At 39.7% G+C, this 20,712-nt stretch overlaps 1 protein-coding gene across 1 annotated transcript; it reads left to right on the top strand.

Moving 5' to 3' along the window:
* The first annotated feature begins 7,801 nt into the window (after positions 1-7,801).
* On the top strand, positions 7,802-9,743 carry htr1d (5-hydroxytryptamine (serotonin) receptor 1D, G protein-coupled). Its single transcript, XM_027999855.1, has one exon. It carries the CDS (start codon positions 8,598-8,600, stop codon positions 9,711-9,713), a length of 1,116 nt encoding a protein of 371 aa, XP_027855656.1. The 5' UTR covers positions 7,802-8,597; the 3' UTR covers positions 9,714-9,743.
* The last annotated feature ends 10,969 nt before the right edge of the window (positions 9,744-20,712 follow it).

Raw genomic sequence — 20,712 nt, 5'->3', positions numbered from 1 at the left:
ACAATCCTGCTTTTCTATTTTTGTTGACGAGGAAAAATTATGCTGTAGAGCTGTACACTGCAAAAACACAAAATATAGTATTTTTGATTTAGTTTCTTGTGCAAATATCTTGAAATAAGGCAAAAGTAACTTACAAGTAACTTTTCAGCTTATTTTGAGCAAATAATTCCTTAATTTTGGCAAAAAAATTTACTGGTTTCATTGGGAGATTATTTCACGTATAACAAGGGTGTACAAACTTTTTGCCATGTTTTCCAAAATTAAAGCCTCAAAATTAGTCGTTGAGCAAACAAACATAAAATCAAGCAAATACAGTACGCTGATATTTATGGTAGATTCAAAACGTGAAACGGATTTTTACACTAATGTGTTTTATAAAAGAACTAAAAAGAGTAAAATTCAACCTAAAACTCTGAAAATGTCTGGATAAACTTTGAAATTTTCTAGAAAAATTGTTGGAAAAATGTCAACATTTGATATTTAGAAATTACTGTGACATTAATCTAAAATTTTTATTTTTTTCTCCCAAATTTCCTTGCTTTTTCCAGAAAATTTAACTCAAAATTTCTGTTTTCTGGCAGAAATTGACTTCTTACCACTTTAATTTTGCATGTTTGCTGTATTAAAACAGACGTCTAGTTTTGAGTTTCTTTTGGTTTTAATTAAATACATTTATTTTCAGTAATAAGAGCAGGATTTGGGTCACTCTGTTTCAAAATGTTTGCTATATTTAGCCAAGTTTAATAAAGAATAAAATCTGAACTGGTTGCACCCGAGTCGGTTTTTCAGTAAAAGTCTGTTGGTTTTACCTTTTGTTAAAACTTGGTTAGAAAAACACAAATACTTTGTTTGTAATTTACATTTTTCTGTGTAAGACAATTATGTTGTTGACAATTTTGACCCTGATTACAAATTAAAAGTCTCCATCTGCATCTATTAGCCAAACTTGCATTATTTTTGTATTGCAGTTGGGGGCCTCACAAAATCAGTCTGAGGGCCACAAATGACCCCGAGCCGCATGTTGGACACCCCTGATCTAATCTACTAATGGAACAAGCAGATTTTCATCAATATTAAGACATTATTTACTTCAAACAAGCTCCTACTATCCTGATGAAGTTACTTATAAGTTAGATTTGTCTTATTTAAAGTGTATTTGTACCATAAACTAGACTAAAAATACTTAGCCCTATTTTGTGTTTTTGCAGTGTGAGCCACGCCTCGCTGTATTAGATCTTCAATTTCAAGGCCAGATGTAGCCGTAATATATTTTACGAGGGGCAGCGTCCAGACAAATCCTTTCCTCTCGTCCATTCATTAAGACGCTCATCAGCTGGTTCTGTTTGTTCCCCGGTCCATTTGGAGATAAGCCTTGTTTTGGCCTTCTTTGATAGATGGCCAAACAGTTTAATCAGTTTTCATCAAACATGCTAATGCACATGCTTTTGTGTGTGTGTGTGTGTGTGTGTGTGGAGGTGCGGGGGGTGTGTGTGTGTGTGTGTGTGTGTGGAGGTGCGGGTGTGTGTGTGTGTGTGTGTGTGGAGGTGCGGGGGGTGCGTGTGTGTGTGTGTGCAGGAAAACACTGGAATCATATTACAGGGCAGCTGCTTGAAACCAGATCAAGAGACTTGATCGACTCTCCACAACAATCTTATTGCTTGCTGACCACGCTGGTGAATTCAATAAAACAACGCTGGGCGCTCTTAACAGACACTTACCAGTCTCTTCTGATGCAATGAAGTGTGGCTGTTAGTCATGCTGTGCAAGCTGTGTTGATGCTTAGCCTGTCAGCAGCTGAAGACGTCTACAGTTCGGGTTTCATGGAGGATTTTATGGCTAAAAAACTTAAATATTCACAATTTGTTCTGGTGGATCATCAAGATGAAGATTGAGCTTTGAAGTAAACTGAACAGAGAAATTACTGAAATCTACATTTAAATTCAGGATGTTAATTTCCTGATCAAATGTTTATGACTATCAGCATGTGGTTGGCACAACTGCTAATGCGCTAATAGTGTAGCTAATGTTTTGTTTAGCGCTTTTGCTATCTTTGAAAGCCATTTAGCGCCCCTAGTTTCCCCAAAATTATTTTTTCTGGACAAATTCTATTGTGCTAATTTACCTAGCTGATCTGCAAACAGTAATTTTTCTTTAGCGCTTTTGCTAACTTTGAAAACATTTAGCCTGCTTAGCCTTCCCTAAATAATTGTTCCAGCGCTAATTTACTTAGCTGTTTTGTAAACAACTAAGTAATTTTTTGTTTAGCACTTTAGAGATTTTGCTAACATTTAGCGCACTTAGCTCCCACTGCATTAATTTTTCCAGATAAATCCTAAAGTGCTAATTTACTTGCCTGTTTTATAAACTTTCAGTTGAATAAAATTTCGGTTATTGACTTTTAAGAACTTGTCAAATAGTAAGACGTTAATATTCATACTCTTATTTTGAAGAGCGTAAGTTCCATTTCCTCTTCTCACTTTCTCTTCTCTCCTCCCCCTCAATAACTTTATTTAAAATAACAAACATACATGAACAAAGTAAAACATCAACAGTAGAAAACAAGATAACTATAATATTTAAGGAGATTACCAAACATGAATGTCAAAATAAGGGTTGCCGTCTTTCAATGGCAGATACAATTTGGACTGAAGTTAGTGCTTTAGCATTAGCTTCCATTAATTACCATAAGTGTTTACAATTAGTGCTTTAGAGTTAGCACAGCTAACATTTTAGCCCTCTTTGGCCCTCGCTGCAATTAGCCTTAAATTGTAAAAGTCGGGTTACATGTTATTTTCTGTCAGGCGTTTGCATTGTACCGATTCCCAGCTGAGGAAAAAAAGGCTTTCTGTTTTTATTTTACTGTGGCAGGATTGTTGAGCTGCACAAGAATCGCCCCATCCCTGAAGAGGCTGACGCAATAAAGCAGTTATTTTAAGTTTCTTTAAAGATACTGACGGTTATATAACAAAGAAGTTAAATGGTAGGCCAAAGACATTTCACTTGTTAGAGGATCCGTAGAGGCAGATCCTTCAAAATTATAGATTATAGCACTTAGTTATGCCGTCTGGAGCACAATAACCATAAAAAGTATGACTGAGAAAAGCTAAAACAAAAGTATATATCTTCAACAATCCAGTTTCCTCGTGCGCCACAAAAATGCTGCTTTAAACTGAAAGGGGAAAAGTAATTTTGTGCGGTCCTGATGGCTTCAGTGTGAGAGATTCAACTGGAGTCCTAATGTGTGCAATGAAGACTCGATCTTTAACGAGTATAACACTCAATTTCTCTACTTCTTCAAGGAGAATAGGATCCTTATTACCATCATTTAAAAATGTTTTCATACCTGATAGTCCAGTGAATTTGGTTTGATTTCAACAAATTGCAACATTTGTTACATTTTCAGCTGCTGCAGTTCTCCTTCAACCTGTTCCCCTCCTCGCCTGTAGGGGCGCTGCACCAAGAACCACTGAAGGAAACGACACAAAAACCCTGGGGAAAAAAACAGAGCAAAACTTCATTCATAAAATGTAAACAGAAATGGAGTAGCGTCAGATATAGGATTTCCCTTTTGTCTTTGGTGAAAGCTGCCATTTTACACGCTAGTTATTGTGTCTGTTTTGATTGTATTTACCCAGAATACCCTGCATTGTAGTCCACCTCATGGTTTTGGAGCAGTTTCTGGTGCGCTTGGTGTTCACATATGCATTCGAACCAAACCAGAATTCACTTCAACTGAACTGAGGGTTTTAGGCAGACAAGATCGACTTTGTATTGTACAAGTTTGATTACGCGTCCACACTTCCCCAAATGAACCGCACTTTCTAGGCAATCAAACTGGAGTTCAATTAAATCACATTAAAAACATTTTGAGATGGCAGTGAAAGTCAAACACAGGTGGAAATGAGTTTCAGGTCATAGAGTGATGGTGCGGTGCTATTTTCACCGCATCATCACTCACGTCTACTGGACAATCTTTTTTTTGATGTCTGGAAAATGAGGCGTTACAAAAACCTCGACAGGCACTGTGCTGTTACCTAGCAACCCAAAATGAGCTCAAGCATGTTTGGTCAGCTGCTTTTACCGCTGTATGCGCTGTACAATGGCTGCTGGAAAAGACAAGTATTTTGTTGTTGACTTACCATCCAGAAACCACTTGCTGCATTTTTGTTGGTTTTGCAGGAGGCTCCACTTATACTTTTCAAAGATGCACAGTTGTGTAATTGCCCATGTGTTTGAAGCCATTTTCATGTGAGTGTAAATTTTGTGTTGGGGGCGTGGCCAACTCATTTTATTTGGATTTAAAGTGACAGGACGTCCTAAAACAGCTCGAAATAGGCAGAACTGAGAAGATTAAAATCTCATTATCTAAGAATGATTTTGTGCAAAAAAAGAGATGAACATGTTTAGTTTCATCCATAGATTTATCCGAACCTGTTTAAGGTAACAAGTCACCTTTAAACCACATTTTAAAGGTTTTGACCAAAACGGCAAAGCTGCTCACTTCCGAACTGTATTTGTATAATAGTTTTTATTTTATCTCTTGTTGCTTCTTTTTGAGGCAAATGCAAATACTTGTGTATTTTTCTCTAGTTTCAGAGTTTTGTTCGGGAGTGAGTAACAATTTAAAACAAAGGCAGGCGTCTAATCTTCCTGCATGACTTCCTTGTGGATAAATTAGTTGGACGGCGGCTATTATCTTCATAACGGTGCCACTCAGTGCCTCTGGTTTAAAAAGAAAATTATACCCTATACATTTCTTCAGAATTTTTAACTAAGCTGAAGTGCTGGGGTAAGTAACACAATCATTTGAGTGTCTTTTGATGTCAACCATGCATTCGCCTGCGTTGCGTTGATCGTTTCCCTCTGGCCTTTTCCTTGCTGTCACACAGCACACACAGGTCTTTGATGGGAGACAACCAGCAGCCATTTAAATGCCACGGAGCAAACTGGGAGCAGGAGAGAGTCATTTTTTTATATGTGGTCTGAGGTGGCTTTGAATTTATGTTTTCTACATCTACACTGCAGAAACACAAAATCTTACCAAGTATTTTTGTCTAGTTTCTAGTCCTAATATCTTAGTTCACTTGGAATAAGACAAAACTAACTTACGAGTAACTTTTCAGCAAAAAATAGGAACTTGTTTTAAGTCAATAATTCCTTAACATTGATGAAGAAGTAACATTGCAAGGGCACTGCGCCGTTACCTAGCAACCACAGTCAAGCCCAGCCTGTTACCTAGCAACCCCAGCCACGCCCAGCCCGTTACCTAGCAACCCCAGCGGAACTCCTGCACGTTCAGTGAGCTGGTTTTTCTTAACTGTATATGTTGGAAGAGACACTTGCTTTGTTGTTGACTTACTATTCAAAAATACAAAATCTTACGGAGTATTTTTGGTTTAGTTTCTAGTGCAAATATCTTATTATACTTCAAATAAGACTAAACTAATTTCCAAGTAACTTTTCAGCAGGATATAGCAGCTTGTTTTAAGTCAATAATTCTTTAATATTGATGAAAACGTTCTAGTTCCACTGTTGATTATTTTGCCTATAAAGTAGGAAAAATATTTTGTTATAAGTTAAATAATCTGCCAAAGTAACCAGTACTTTTTTTCTATTATTAATGAATCATTGACTTAAAAAAGCTCCTATTTCTTGCTGAAAAGTTACTTACAAGTTAGTTTTGTCTAATTTAAAGATCAATAAGATATTTGCACTAGAAACTAAACTAGACTAAAAATACTTGGTAAGATTATTTGTGTTTTTTGCAGTGCTGTCCTTCTATTCATTCACTTTGTGAGTTCAAGCTGCTAAATATAAGATTTTAAGACTTTTTACACGTTAATCAAAAATATTTGTCTGAATCTATTTACATTTGTGGATATTAATAAATATTAATGAATAAAATCAAGTGACATTTATCAAACCATTTATCAAGAAGAACAAAACTAATAACATTTCAACACGATATGGAAGCTTGTTGATGAAAAACATCGGTTGTTTTGACGTTCGTCATGGCGGAGCGGCGAAGTTCTGAACGTCTCGGGTTTTGTTTCTGTTCAGCTGAAAACCGTTGCGACACATCTTGGTGTTGATGCTGTTTAAATAACCTGGTTTTTTTTTGTTTGGTTTTTTTTTACATTTTCATAGGGCGTGGGTCTCACGTGTTGGTGTGATTTTAGCTAAAACTTCACTGAAACTGATCAAAAATTGTTTCCCAATGTGAATCCTCTGACAAGATCAAGACAAATTTGACCAAAAAATGTTTTGTTTTTATCTCTTCGCAGATAAAATTTTGTTTGAGTTTTCAGTTGTGATGCAATTAATGAAGAACAAATAACAGCAACATTTCTGTCATTTTTGTCTTCCAATCCCCAGCTGGAGCTGAAAAAGGGAAAATTGGTAACTAGGTTAACTGATTGGTTAGAAGATCCCCTGAAACTGCTGATCAGATGAAGCTTCATGGTTTTATAATAAGTATCTGCTCATTTGGACTCGGTCCAAGTGAGCATCAGGACTAAATCCTGTCTGAAAGTTGGCGAGGTTAGTTGAGATTCAGTGAGCAAAGAGACCATTAACTCAAATATCCTCCTTTCTTCTGCTTTGCTGAATAAAACATCTCATCTTTGCTCTTTCTAACTTTTTAAATTAAAAAAAGCGTCCATGTCAGGAACACCGAAGACAAACAGCAGAGTCTCCAGCAGAGTTTTCACATTTTATCACAATAAACGCTCAAACTTAAATGTGCTTTCTCACTTTAAGTGACCAACAAGTAGCAGCAAAGAACTGTGAAGCTGAAGGAAAATGTTTTCACTTTGTTTTTTAGTAAATAAAATGCAACATGATTTTGGATTAAAAAACTGAATAAAGCTTGTAAACGTTACTTTTCCTTTATAATATCTTTCTTCTTACCACCAACAGATATTAATTAAATCTAGTTTTTATTTGTATAAAGCCTGTTAAAAACACTTCTAGTTTGTAATTATGCTTCATTTTGTGTTGGTCTGAGACATAAAAACCCAATAAAATAAGTTGAAATGGGCAAAAATTAAAGGGCTGCTGCTCCGAAAATTTCAAGGTTTTTTTTTTACAAATTCCTCAGATTATTCTCCAAAAAAAAAATCTCTCAAATTTGACATTTCAAACGCAGAAATTCATAAATTTTTTCTAAACAAAAAAACATAATCTGAGATTGTTTTGAAATTTTTTTTTTAAATAATCTTTTTTAAAATTTATTCTCAAAATTTCTGTTTGTTCTTTGCAAGTTTCTGACTTAGTGCCAGTTTATTTATTTGAATAAAAATCATAAATATTGATAGATTAATTAACAAGTAAATGTCATCAAAATTGTTTTCTATTTATCTAAAAATGCCATTTATTTTATTTGTCAACTAACGAATACTTCTGTGTTCGGTTTATCTCTGTGTGTATTCACAGAAGTTCACACACATAATAGGAAAAGGAAACGATGTCTAATATATTTTTTTCTGCTTGTTTCATATAGAAGATTAATGCATCGCTGGATTAAAGTCACTCTAAACATCGTAATCCCAACGGACGCCACGGCTGAAACTTCCCCGGATAATCAGTGCAGTGAAGAGGAGAAATTAATGGACAAACATTTTACTCTGGGAAAGTGAAAGAAAACCTTTTCTTATCATCTCATTCCAGCGAAGTTGTGCATAATGGCCCAGAATCCCAGCGGACGCTGAAGAGACTCCGAAACCGAAGCAGTTCTCACATTAATCATGCAACTCTGATGTTTTTGTCTTCAAAGCGTCGCAGAAAAAGTCTGATATATGGACCTAAAATCAGAAAGAAAAAAAAGATAAAAGTCAAACGAGTGTCATCATCTTCCTACATCCAATTCTGCGTTTTGTTGAAGAGGAGAGACAGATTTATGGCTGATAAATTGGAAATTATTACGACGTTACAACCTGATCGATTAGGATTTAACATCAGCGATGAAGCAAAACGGAAATTTACTAATTGATTTGGTTGAGAAAATACACAATAATTAACATTTTTATTAATCAAACAGCCAATCAAGTTGATTTGTGTTGCACATTTCAGCAATATTACAGTTTAAAAACATCATAAACACATCAGGTGGTCAACAGGTTTGAAAACAAATAAGTGGATCAAATATGTTGGTTTAAAATCACAATTAGAAAAATGACTAAAACAAAAGTTACACAAGACAAGGTTAAAATGACTTAATTAGACACATTTAGTCAATAAATACAATCAGAACAAACCGTAAATATAAAACTATTATTATATAAAGTACAAGAGTTAATAAATCTAGATGATTTTGATGTTTTTATGTATTTATTGTGGATATTTAAAACGTCTTCCAGTTCCAGTGTTGAATATTCATTAGATATAGATATTTATTATTTTTTTAGATTATTATGCCATTACCGTTACGTTGCTTGAAAATGACGTCAAAACAATATTACCGCTTATGGCGATAACTTCCGGGTCGATTTGGAGAAAGTATTTATGATTCGAAATGTTGACAGATCTGATGTGTTATGAACCAGTTCTTTTAAAAATATTATTCGGTTCTTCTCTGGATCTCGTTATGAACTGAAGTCATGGAAAACGTCACGGAAAACAACGCGACAGCGGCGCCCTGGACGGAGGCCAAGCTGCTCAGCCTGCAGGTCTCCCTCTACGTGCTGCTAGGCGTCGTTACCTTGGTAACCGCGCTCTCCAACGCCTTCGTCATAGCCACCATCTTCCTGACCAGAAAGCTCCACACGCCGGCCAACTTCCTGATCGGGTCTCTGGCCATCACGGACCTGCTGGTGTCCATCCTGGTGATGCCGATCAGCATCGTGCACACCGTGACCAAAACATGGTCGCTCGGTCAGATTGTTTGCGACATCTGGCTCTCCTCTGACATCACCTTCTGCACCGCCTCCATTTTGCACCTGTGCGTCATCGCGCTGGACCGCTACTGGGCCATCACGGACGCGCTGGAGTACTCCAAGCACCGCACGATGCGCAGGGCGGCCATGATGGTGGCGGTCGTTTGGGTGATGTCCATTTCCATTTCCATCCCGCCGCTCTTCTGGCGGCAGGCCAAAGCGCAGGGCGAGCTGACGGAGTGCGTGGTGAACACGGAGAAGATCTCCTACACCCTGTACTCCACCTTTGGTGCCTTCTACGTCCCCACTGTGCTTCTCGTCATCCTCTACGGGAGGATCTACGTTGCGGCGCGCTCACGCATCTTCAAGACGCCGGCATCCGGGAAGCGCTTCACCACGGCGCAGCTCATCCAGACCTCCGCGGGGTCTTCGCTCTGCTCTCTGAACTCCGCCTCCCACCAGGACGCGCACCTGCACGCTGGAAACACAGGTGGAGGCGGAGGCGGAGGCGGAGGCTCACCTGTGTTCATGAACAGCGTGAAGGTGAAGCTGGCGGACAGCGTGCTGGAGAGGAAACGCCTATGCGCGGCGCGGGAGCGCAAAGCGACCAAGACGCTGGGCATCATCCTGGGCGCCTTCATCGTCTGCTGGCTGCCGTTCTTCGTCAGCACGCTGGTCAACGCCATCTGCACGACGTGCTGGTTCAGTCCGGTTCTGTTCGACCTCTTCACCTGGCTGGGATACCTGAACTCGCTCATCAACCCCGTCATCTACACGGCGTTCAATGACGACTTCAAGCAGGCTTTCCACAAGCTCATGAAGTGCAGACGGAGCTTTTAGGCCGCGGCAAACACAGAAACTGTTTCAGTGCAATTTCTGTCATTCAATGCATGGAATATTAGGAAAATTATAGGAGCAAATCTCCACCAAACAACTCAGAAATTTTTAGATTCGCCTCCAAAATATATAAGAAAAACATGGAAATGTCTGAGTTTGAAAAGATGAAAAACTGCGAGAAAAAACTTGCAAATTTTGAGATTAACTAGAAATTTTCTAGAAGATTTTTGTTTAATTCTGGAGTTTCAGAAGTCAATAAAATATTTGATCTCAAAATTTCACATTTTCTTCCAGCAGATGTTTGACCTGAGTCATTGAACACGAGGACACTGATGGCATAGAAAATCATTTCTGCCAAATAACTAAAATTATGAGATTAATATCTGAAAAATTTTATGATTTTTTTCTGACTTTTAAAAAATTTTTGAGTTTCAAAAGTTGAACATTTTCAACTTGAAACAGAAATTTAAAAAAATTCTGAAAGAAATTCTCAAAGTTTTATTTTCTAGAAAATTTCCGAAATTAATTTCAAAATGTGACTTTTTTTGTGCAAATTTTCCACTTATAAAACACACAAAAATCCCCAAAGTAAAAATTTTTCGACTTTTCATGCTCAAACTTTTCAAACATTTTCATTTTTTTTCTAAAATATTTCTAAAATTAATCAAAAAATTTCAGATATTTTGGGGGTGGAAATAAATTTTTTCTATCAACAATTGCCCTGCTGCACATCATACATATAAACAGATTATTGCAGTAAGAGTTTCTGCAGCGCTTTGAGATTAAATATAGTTTAAACTTTTTCAGCATTTATTTTTCTTAGTTCTGATGAGAAAACCCCAAAAGCAGCTCCTCAGAAAATATCTTTGCTCTTGTCGACCCGTAGCCACAGCATTAGTGGCACTCAAATAAATTTTTTAAAAATTATAAGAATAAAGTCTTAACCTTATGACTTTATTCTCTTAATATCAGGCTAAATATTTAGCTTGTTATTAATTATGCTACTAATTATTCAGATTGAAACTCAAGGCTTAATATTTCGATTGCTAACTAAATATTCAGCTTCAAACTAAATATTTAGCAGCTAGCTCTAAGCCACGGATGTCAAACTCCAGTCCTCAAGGGCCGCTGTCCTGCAACCTTTAGATGTGCCTCTGCTGCACCACACCTGAATAGAATAATTAGGTCATTAAGGCTCTGGAGAACTTATCTACACAAGGAGGAGGTAATGTAGCGATTTCATTCCAGTGATTTGTACCTGTGGGACATCTAAAAACTGTAGGATTGCGGCCCTCGAGGACTGGAGTTTGACACCTGTGCTCTAAGCTAACCCGGTGATCTGTCGTATTGATACCACGGTTAGCTTGCAGCAGCTAGCTCTAAGCTAACCCGATGATCTGTTGTATTGATACCACGGTTAGCTTGCAGCAGCTAGCTCTGAGCTAACCCGGTGATCTGTCGTATTGATACCACGGTTAGCTTGCAGCAGCTAGCTCTGAGCTAACCCGGTGATCTGTCGTATTGATACCACGGTTAGCTTGCAGCAGCTAGCTCTGAGCTAACTCGGTGAACTGTCGTATTGATACCACAGTTAGCTTGAAGCAGCTAGCTCTAAGCTAACCCGGTGATCTGTCGTATTGATCCCACGGTTAGCTTGAGGCAGCTAGCTCTAAGCTAACCTGGTGATCTGTTGTATTGATACCACGGTTAGCTTGCAGCAGCTAGCTCTGAGCTAACTCGGTGATCTGTCGTATTGATACCACGGTTAGCTTGAGGCAGCTAGCTCTAAGCTAACCCGGCGATCTGTTGTATTGATACCACGGTTAGCTTGCAGCAGCTAGCTCTGAGCTAACTCGGTGATCTGTCGTATTGATACCACGGTTAGCTTGAGGCAGCTAGCTCTAAGCTAACGCGGTGATCTGTCGTATTGATCCCACGGTTAGCTTGAGGCAGTTAGCTATGAGCTAACCTGGTGATCTGTCGTATTGATACCACGGTTAGCTTGAAGCAGCTAGCTTTAAGCTAACCCGGTCATCTGTCGTATTGATACCACGGTTAGCTTGAAGCAGCTAGCTTTAAGCTAACCCGGTGATCTGTCGTATTGATCCCACGGTTAGCTTGCAGCAGCTAGCTCTGAGCTAACCCGGTGATCTGTCGTATTAATCCCACGGTTAGCTTGCAGCAGCTAGCTCTAAGCTAACCCGGTGATCTGTCGTATTAATCCCACGGTTAGCTTGCAGCAGTTAGCTCTAAGCTAACTCGGTGATCTGTCGTATTAATCCCACGGTTAGCTTGCAGCAGCTAGCTCTAAGCTAACCCGGTGATCTGTCGTATTAATCCCACGGTTAGCTTGCAGCAGTTAGCTCTAAGCTAACTCGGTGATCTGTCGTATATCCTGATATCTTTGGGATCGTTACAGCAGATTTGGTGCCGTTGTGGACGGGCGCCAAGTTCTGGCGTCTCGATTCAGTTTGTCAGCAGAGGGGAAGATGAAGAGATCTTAAACTTCCTGGCTGTGCTGCAGACTTTGGGCTTGATAAAACCCACTGGACCCGAAACTGCGCCGTAAATCATCACCGACTGTCGACCTGTAGGAACTTAATTTTCTACTCTTACTTCAGATCCTGGGAGCTTCATTTAACAAAAGATAAAACATCTGAGGACACTGCAAAAATGCTACAGAATATTTTCTGTCTAGTTTCTAATTCAATAAGGCAAAAATAGCTTAAAAGTAACTTTTCAGTGAAATATAAGATCTTGTCAGGTAAAATTAAAGTTTCCTTTTTTAAGGAGACATTTTTCCCATGATTTAAATGAACGAATCTGCCAGTGGAACTATTTTAATCAATATCCAGTAATTATTTACTCAAAATAAGCTAATATATGTTGCTGAAAAGCTACTTGTAAGTTATTTTTGTTTTATTTGAAGTGTACTAAGATAGGACATAGTAAGATTTTGTGTTTTTGCTTTCCAACTTTCCAGCTTCTTTCACATTGCTGAACATCAAGGCCATAACAAAACATTTATTTTTAAAAATCACTTTTTATTCATCTTATATAGTTTTTATATCTATTGAAGAAGGGAGTTTGGGGGTTTTCTTTAGCTGTAACCCATAATTATAAATCCTAAAATATATTACTATGAGTGTTTGAATTATGGAAACTACATCTTTGTTGACACGTTTAGATTTAAAATCTCCATCTTCCAAAGAAGTTCGGATGATAACAGATTAATTTATTTGGCAGATTTGTTTGGAAACATGCAGGAAAGCCATCTTAAAGACTGAAGCATGCATCTTTCAAAAGAAAAGAGAGAACTACAAAAGACTAACATTTAAAAAAATCTAATTTATCCATCAAAAACTGTTTGTTTTTAATTTTTTCTGGATGATGGGAACGATTGTGAAAGAATTTTTTGTGACTTTGTGGAAAAAAACCAAACCTGAAGCAACTGGACTGAATCCTGCAGAGATGTAAAGCCATTAAAATGTCTGTTTTCTCTCCGTCTCTCTGCCGTTGCTCCCATGTTTCTCTGTGCCAGAGTAAAAATAATAAGCAAGACTACAAACGCTTCATTTGCATAAAAATAAAAGGGCTGGGCTGAGGTGTACATGTTGTAGCTACAACAATAACGCTGAAGCAGCAGAACAGGGTCACATTGATATTACATAAACAGCAAATATTGATTTTAATGGGTTTTTTATGTGCTTGTTAATTAATGTGTTCATGTGGGAAAAGGTTATTGGCAGATTGAATGGACTTGCAGGAAAAGTTCGATTTAAATCACATTCCTGGAAGCCCTGAAAACGACGGACCGTAAGAGGCGCATTCACCAGATTCAGTTCATTTTGGGTTAAGTTATTCTTATTATTATATTTAAAATGTGTTGAGAGGACTGGATGAATCTGTTTTAAGGAGAAATGAATAAATAAAAGATGAAATAATGAAAATATTCTGACATGTTGTGGAAATCAATATGGCTTCTCATCTCTGTTTGCTTTTCAAAATGTCAGCTGAATATAAAACAGACACGTCTGTGTTACTGTAGCACAAAAACAATAAACTGATATGAATTATTAAGTTTTGGATGAAAACAGCCAACAGTGTAAAATACCTTGGAGTATTCACACTTTGTTATATCACAACATTAAACTTTGGTGGATTTTATCTGGACTTTTTGTGAATTGGGAGGAAACTAATAAGTAGTTTTCAGCAATTTTTATTAATTAAATTACTAATTATTTTATAATTAAATCCGACTTCTGAAAGTCTGAAATTTGCACTTTTTTTCCCCAGAAAATTTCTGAAATAAATCTCAAATTTAACATTGTTTTCTAGCTAAGTTTCCACTTTTAAAATACAGAAAATTTCCAAAGTAAAAAATGTTTTAGTTTTCTGAACTTCAGACATTTTGAAGTTATTTGTAGAGGCTTTTTTAGATCATATTTCTGTGTTTTGTTTCTGGCAAATGTTTGACTTTTCAGTATTTTTTGTCAATTAAAAAAAATGTATAAAAACTTATTTCATTTTAATTCATAAATAACTATTTATGAATAGTTATATATGAATATGATGCAAACCGACCAGGAACACAGAAACTAAACTGATCTGCTCAGACGTTCATCATATAATCTCTACATCTTGTTCCAATTCCAGCATTTCTGTTGTTTGTTTAATAAAATCTTAATTTTATTCCAAAGACGGTAAGAAAACATGAACCAAAACTGTCGCTGTCGCTGTAGATCAGCTTCGACGGGGAAACTGCTGCCGGTAACATTCGGCCGTCAGGAGCAGGAAAACCGAAAGGTCACGACGCATTTAACCTCAGAAGATGGGGCCTGTCACTTCTCGGCGAGCGTAAGGAGCGAGGCTACAGGAGAGCGTAAACAGAGTGAGTGACAGCTGCGCAAACAGACGCAGAAACGGATCGTAAGAGCTGCTGATAGCGGCGCTGAAGGGCAATAAGATATAACTCCAACAGACAAAACACAAATCACCGTTTGGAAATACAAGCAGCAAACGGAGGCATGCAGATTCAAACGTTTTTATTCGTTCATTTCAAACAGACGAAAAGTAAAACAACCCATATAGTGTGACTGCTTCGGTCCAAATAAATAAACATATGTGCTAAAACGCCATATTCAAGAATTCAATAATCACATAAGAATACAGCTGTGTAAAAACTAAGAGCCGCGGTACTGAACTGAAAACCTGACGGTTATTCCACCAAATACTGATTCTGAACTCTTCCTGAGTTAAATCTTTAGTATTGTTTATAAATTAATGTGAACTTGTTTTCTTGGCATTATTTGAGGTCTGAAAGCACTGCATCTTTTTCATAACTTTTACCATTTTTCATTCTCTGCAAATAAATGATAAATTTCTGCTTTGAATTTTGGAGACATGTTGTCAGTAGTTCATAGAATAAAAGAACAATGTTCATTTTACTGAAATATACCCATAAGAGTAACTGGGAATATGAAGTGGTTGATTTTTCCAGAGCTGAATTTATGTTTATTATGAAAGGATAAGAGGTAAAACGGATGAATGCTTAAAAATGCTAACTGTTTTATTTTCTCCTTTAATGCGTTAAAATGTTAAGTTTTGTTTTGCTAATTCAGGAGTTTTTGAATCAAACTTTTCTATAAATGTACAAAATGAAAAGTTTCAGCATATTTATTTAAATATGCTGAAGAGGGAAAACAACCTTTATGAACCTGGAAAATTGAGTTTTCAGCTAATTTGTTGACTTTAAAAAGCTGAAGGTGTGTGGATGTTCAGCAGGTTGTTTTTTATTTTACCGTCGTTCTGCTGTCGGTTCGCCTCCCTCATTCTGCCATGAAAAATTATGATTTACTGTAAACTTAAAACATTCTGCCTCTTCTAAAAGCAAAAAACAAGATACAAAATTTAACTCGAGTATTTTTAAGGATTTCAGTTTGAAATTTGATTTTGTTTCTACAGAGTAAAAAGGTTTAAGCATTATACAGTTACTTTAAGTTGTTTTTAGGAAAACTTTCAGGAATGTGCAGCTAAAATAAATTAAACCAACTATCAAATGAAACATATTTATCTTTTACTTCCCACTAAAAGATAATTTTCCTCCTTGTGCAAAAAAAACACAAATACTTTTCTGTTTTATCTGAGAAAAAAATAAAATTTTATGTCCATATCTTTGGTTTTGAAAAGACAGGAAAAGGTTGGGGCTACATAGACAACACAGTACATAAATTATGCAGATTTGAGTGCTGTGCATAACTTGCTGACATTTTGGTTAATGTATACGTATGGGATGTGACAACATCCTCCAACGCAGTGCTCCTGTGTCTGCAGCTCTCTGATACGGACTGTGGTTTATATTCCACAGACTCAGAGATACACAGGGGATAAAATTTTAAAGAAACCGAACAACTGTTTCACATTTACACTCCAGTCAAACACAGAACACAAAAATATCTTTCAATTGTTTGAGCTGGGCTACAAAAAGCAAAACAAAAACAGATACATTCAGATATTTCCACTATTGTTTAAAAAATGATGCCTTGCTGAAAAATATTCCTGCCCCTTTAATTATCGCAAACCTCAATTTATTTATTGGGACATAATAGAAAAAAACCCAACAAAAACAGTGACTAATTGTCAAGTGGAACTAAAATAGGAATGATTAATGGGATTAATCACGATTAATCGACTGTTGGAATAATTGTAAACTAATAATCAAATAAAGTTAATCATTAATTGGAATATAGTGCTCCTCCATGGGCTGCCACCTTATCGTGGTGGAGGGGTTTGAGTGCCCCAATGATCCTAGGAGCTATGCTGTCTGGGGCTTCATGCCCCTGGTAGGGTCACCCAAGGCAGACAGGTCCGAGGTGAGGGACCAGACAAAGTGCAGCCCGAAGACCCCAATGATGAGTAAAAACATTGGACTTGGTGTTCCCTCGCCCGGACGCGGGTCACCGGGGCCCCACTCTGGAGCCAGGCCTGGAGGGGGGGCACGATGGCGAGCGTCTGGTGGCCGGGCTTTTACCCATGGAGCCCGGCCGGGCTCAGCCCGAAGAGGAAACATGGGCCCCCCCTCCCATGGGCCCACCACCCGTGGGAGGGGCCATAGGGGTCGGGTGCACTATGTGATGGGTGGCGGCCAAGGGAGGGGACCCTGGCGGTCCGATCCTCGGTTGCAGAAACTGGCTCTTGGGACGTGGAATGTCACCTCTCTGGTGGGGAAGGAGCCGGAGCTAGTGCGTGAGGTCGAGAGGTTCCGGCTAGAAATAGTCGGTCTCACCTCGACGCATGGCTCTGGTTCTGGAACCAGTCTCCTTGAGAGGGGCTGGACATACTTCCACTCTGGAGTTGCCCAGGGAGAGAGACGTCGGGCAGGAGTGGGCATACTTGTTGCTCCCCATCTCGGCGCCTGTACGTTGGGGTTTACCCCGGTGAACGAGAGGGTAGCATCCCTCCGCCTACGGGTGGGGGGACGGGTTCTGACTGTCGTTTGTGCTTACGGGCCAAACGACAGTTCAGATTACCCACCCTTTTTGGAGTCCTTAGAGGGGTACTGGAGAGTGCTCCTCCTGGGGACTCCCTTGTTCTGCTGGGGGACTTCAACGCTCACGTGGGCAACGACAGTGAGACCTGGAGGGGCGTGGTTGGGAGGAACGGCCCGCCCGACCTGAACTCGAGCGGTTTTCTGTTGCTGGACTTCTGTGCTCGCCATGGATTGTCCATAACGAACACCATGTTCAAGCATAAGGGTGTCCATTGTTGTTGCGCAACACCCCCCCCCTCCTTTCTGTCTCTACTCTCTCACTCTCGTACTTCCTCTTCTGAGAGGGGAGATGTGCTACCAGCTCTCCGTCTAACGGGTCCGTTGAGTTTCCTAAATCTGCTGGGATTTACCCTGTCCAGAACCGAAGTAAACTCTGTTTAAGCTGGTTTCGAGAAACGATTCGCCTGGTTATCTGACGGCCTACATCCAGGTGTCCCACCCTTCTTCCCCCTGTGAATTAGCCAGACTGAGCAGCCTACAGCCAACTAGTTTCACAGAGCACACCTGTTAACGGTCGCTCGTTCTCTATTTTGCAACTTGCATTTGTTATTGAACCAGGTAGGTTTTAGTGACTCGGGCGAGTCCCAAGGATGAGGTTTTAAATATGGGCTACCAGCAACCTAAAAACATTTTCCACTTTTTCCTCTCCAGAATCAAACATCATAGCTATTTTACAACCATCAAAGAACTTTAAGGTGACTCATTAACTGAATGTCCACAACATCTTTAGATTTTCTTTATGCTAAATATTTTATTAGTAAGGCATTTTTGCAAGGGTCAGTACAGCTTAATTCAGTAGCAGAAATAATCAAATAAGTAAAATCAATCATCTAGTCTATCTTTCCCTACTGCTGACACTGAGAACTAAAAAAGGAACCTTAGAGCGAGACGGACGGAGTTTGGCGCCTCGAACCCCAGACCTGGCTTGATGATGAAGAAGGTGTGGCAGCAGGAGGAAGATGTTGATCGGCGAAGGCCAGGATCTCCGCAGGTCCGATGAGCTTCTTCTCCGCATGGATGCTGAGGTCACACAGGACTTGGTGCTGGCAGGAAAAAAGGCACCAGTTCTTCTTCCTTGTCTTTGTCTTCATCTTTGTCTTTGGGGTCAGAACCCAGCCGATGAGAGAAGTGCGATTCGAAGCCACAGATTGTGGGCCAGACGGGTTGGTCTCCATGTGCAGGACAGTCTCCGGCTCCGTGGCCCCGGCTCTTCTTCAGCTGCAGAGTTTTTTGTCCATCTCGATCTTGGCTCGAAGCTGCCCGGAGGATCCAACGAACGGTTCCTCTTTTGCACCCACCTTATATAGGGTTCATCTGTCTGCTTAGACAGATGATCTCATATCCGTCACTGTCTTAAGAGACATCATGTCATGATGTCTGTGCCAATGTCTCAGGGCTGCTCAACCTCCTGTTTCCATATAAGGTGCTGATCATCTCTGCTCTCCTGTTAGTTCCCCTTTTTCCCTTCCTGTCACCTTTCACCTACCATCTACCTCCAACATATCAGTGATGTTTAATTGCAGTTTTACAACCTTTTTACACCATTTCAAGTTTAATGTCAAAATCACATTTATATCACATTTATTTTCTTTAGCTTCTCTGATTTAGCATTCATTTATAATTTTATAACTATAACTTATTAATTATATTTATTATAATCTTAATGTGAGTTATTACAGATGTTTTTCTGAAAAGAAACCAAGAATAATCCATGATTCTAATTATTTGATACCAAAGTTACAGTTACTTGTTTTTCTTGTAGGTGTTCTCACAAATGTAAGTGTAAGTATTATTACAATTAAACCAATATTAATATAAGTATTTTACTTTGAATCTTATCCAATTACTAATAATGTTTAGATTTCATTCTTTAAAACTTTCATGCTTTAAACTAAGAAATAGTCTCAGCTATTTTTATAAATCTGCAGGCTGGAAACTTCCTCTTTTTCCAGGAAACCTGCTTTTCCTGTTTAATGAATCTCTCTGACTGACTATGATTTCTTATGATTAGATAGAAAAAAGTAGAATTAAAGCAAAGTTTGCATGAGACAAAAACAACACACACAACTAGATTTATTTTATTGACACTTAAGTCTAATGTTGGGCCTTGATGTCACTTGAGTGATTCATTTTAAAGATAACTTTATTTATTATTACTGTTAAACTAACTTTATTGACACTTAAGTCTACTGCTGGGCCTTGATGTCACTTGAGTGATTCATTTTAAAGATAACTTTATTTATTATTACTGTTAAACTAAAATCTCCAGCATGGGGAAGTGGGATGAGCTCGGATTTTCTTGACACCATATGTGCACTTGGCACCAGGACACCCTAGGCCACAGTTCGATGATCGACTTTGTCATCGTTTCATCGGATCTGCGGCCGTATGTCTTGGACACTCGGGTGAAGAGAGGTGCGGAGCTGTCCACTGACCACTACCTGGTGGTGAGTTGGCTCCGGTGGTGGGGGCGAAAGCCGGTCAGACCTGGCAGGCCCAAACGTGTTGTGAGGGTCTGCTGGGAACGTCTGGCGGAATCCCCTGTGAGACGGAGCTTTAACTCCCATCTCCGGCAAAACTTCGAACACGTCCCGGGGGAGGTGGGGGACATGGAGTCTGAGTGGACCGTGTTCCGTGCCTCCATTGTCGAGGCGGCCAATCGGAGCTGTGGCCGCAAGGTTGTCGGTGCCTGTCGCGGCGGCAACCCTCGAACCCGTTGGTGGACACCTTTGGTGAGGGATGCCGTCAGGCTGAAGAAGGAGTCCTATCGGGCCTTTTTGGCCTGTGGGACTCCGGAAGCAGCTGATGGGTACCGGCGGGCGAAGCGGCATGCAGCTCGGGCGGTTGCTGAGGCAAAAACTCGGGCGTGGGAGGAGTTTGGAGAGGCCATGGAGAAAGACTTCCGCACGGCTTCGAGGCGATTCTGGTCCACCATCCGGCGTCTCAGGGGGGGGAAGCGGTGCAGCACAAACACTGTTTATAGTGGGGATGGTGTGCTGCTGACCTCTACTCGGGACGTTGTGGGTCGGTGGGCAGAGTACTTCGAAGACCTCCTCAATCCCACCAACATGCCTTCCACTGAGGAAGCGGAGCCTGGGGACTCTGGGTTGGGCTCTCCAATCTCTGGGGGCGAGGTCGCCGAGGTGGTTAAAAAGCTCCTCGGTGGCAAGGCCCCGGGGGTGGATGAGATCCGCCCGGAGTTCCTTAAGGCTCTGGATGTTGTAGGGTTGTGTTGGTTGACGCGACTCTGCAATATCGCATGGACATCGGGGGCAGTTCCCCTGGATTGGCAGACTGGAGTGGTGGTCCCCCTGTTCAAAAAGGGGGACCGGAGGGTGTGCTCCAATTATAGAGGGGTCACACTCTTAAGCCTCCCTGGCAAGGTCTATTCAGGGGTCCTGGAGAGGAGGGTCCGTCGGATAGTCGAACCTCGGATTCAGGAAGAGCAGTGTG

This window comes from Xiphophorus couchianus, chromosome 19 (genome assembly GCF_001444195.1).
Source record: "Xiphophorus couchianus chromosome 19, X_couchianus-1.0, whole genome shotgun sequence".
NCBI classification, from domain to species: Eukaryota; Metazoa; Chordata; class Actinopteri; order Cyprinodontiformes; family Poeciliidae; genus Xiphophorus; species Xiphophorus couchianus.
This window is presented reverse-complemented; position numbering and strand designations above follow the sequence as displayed.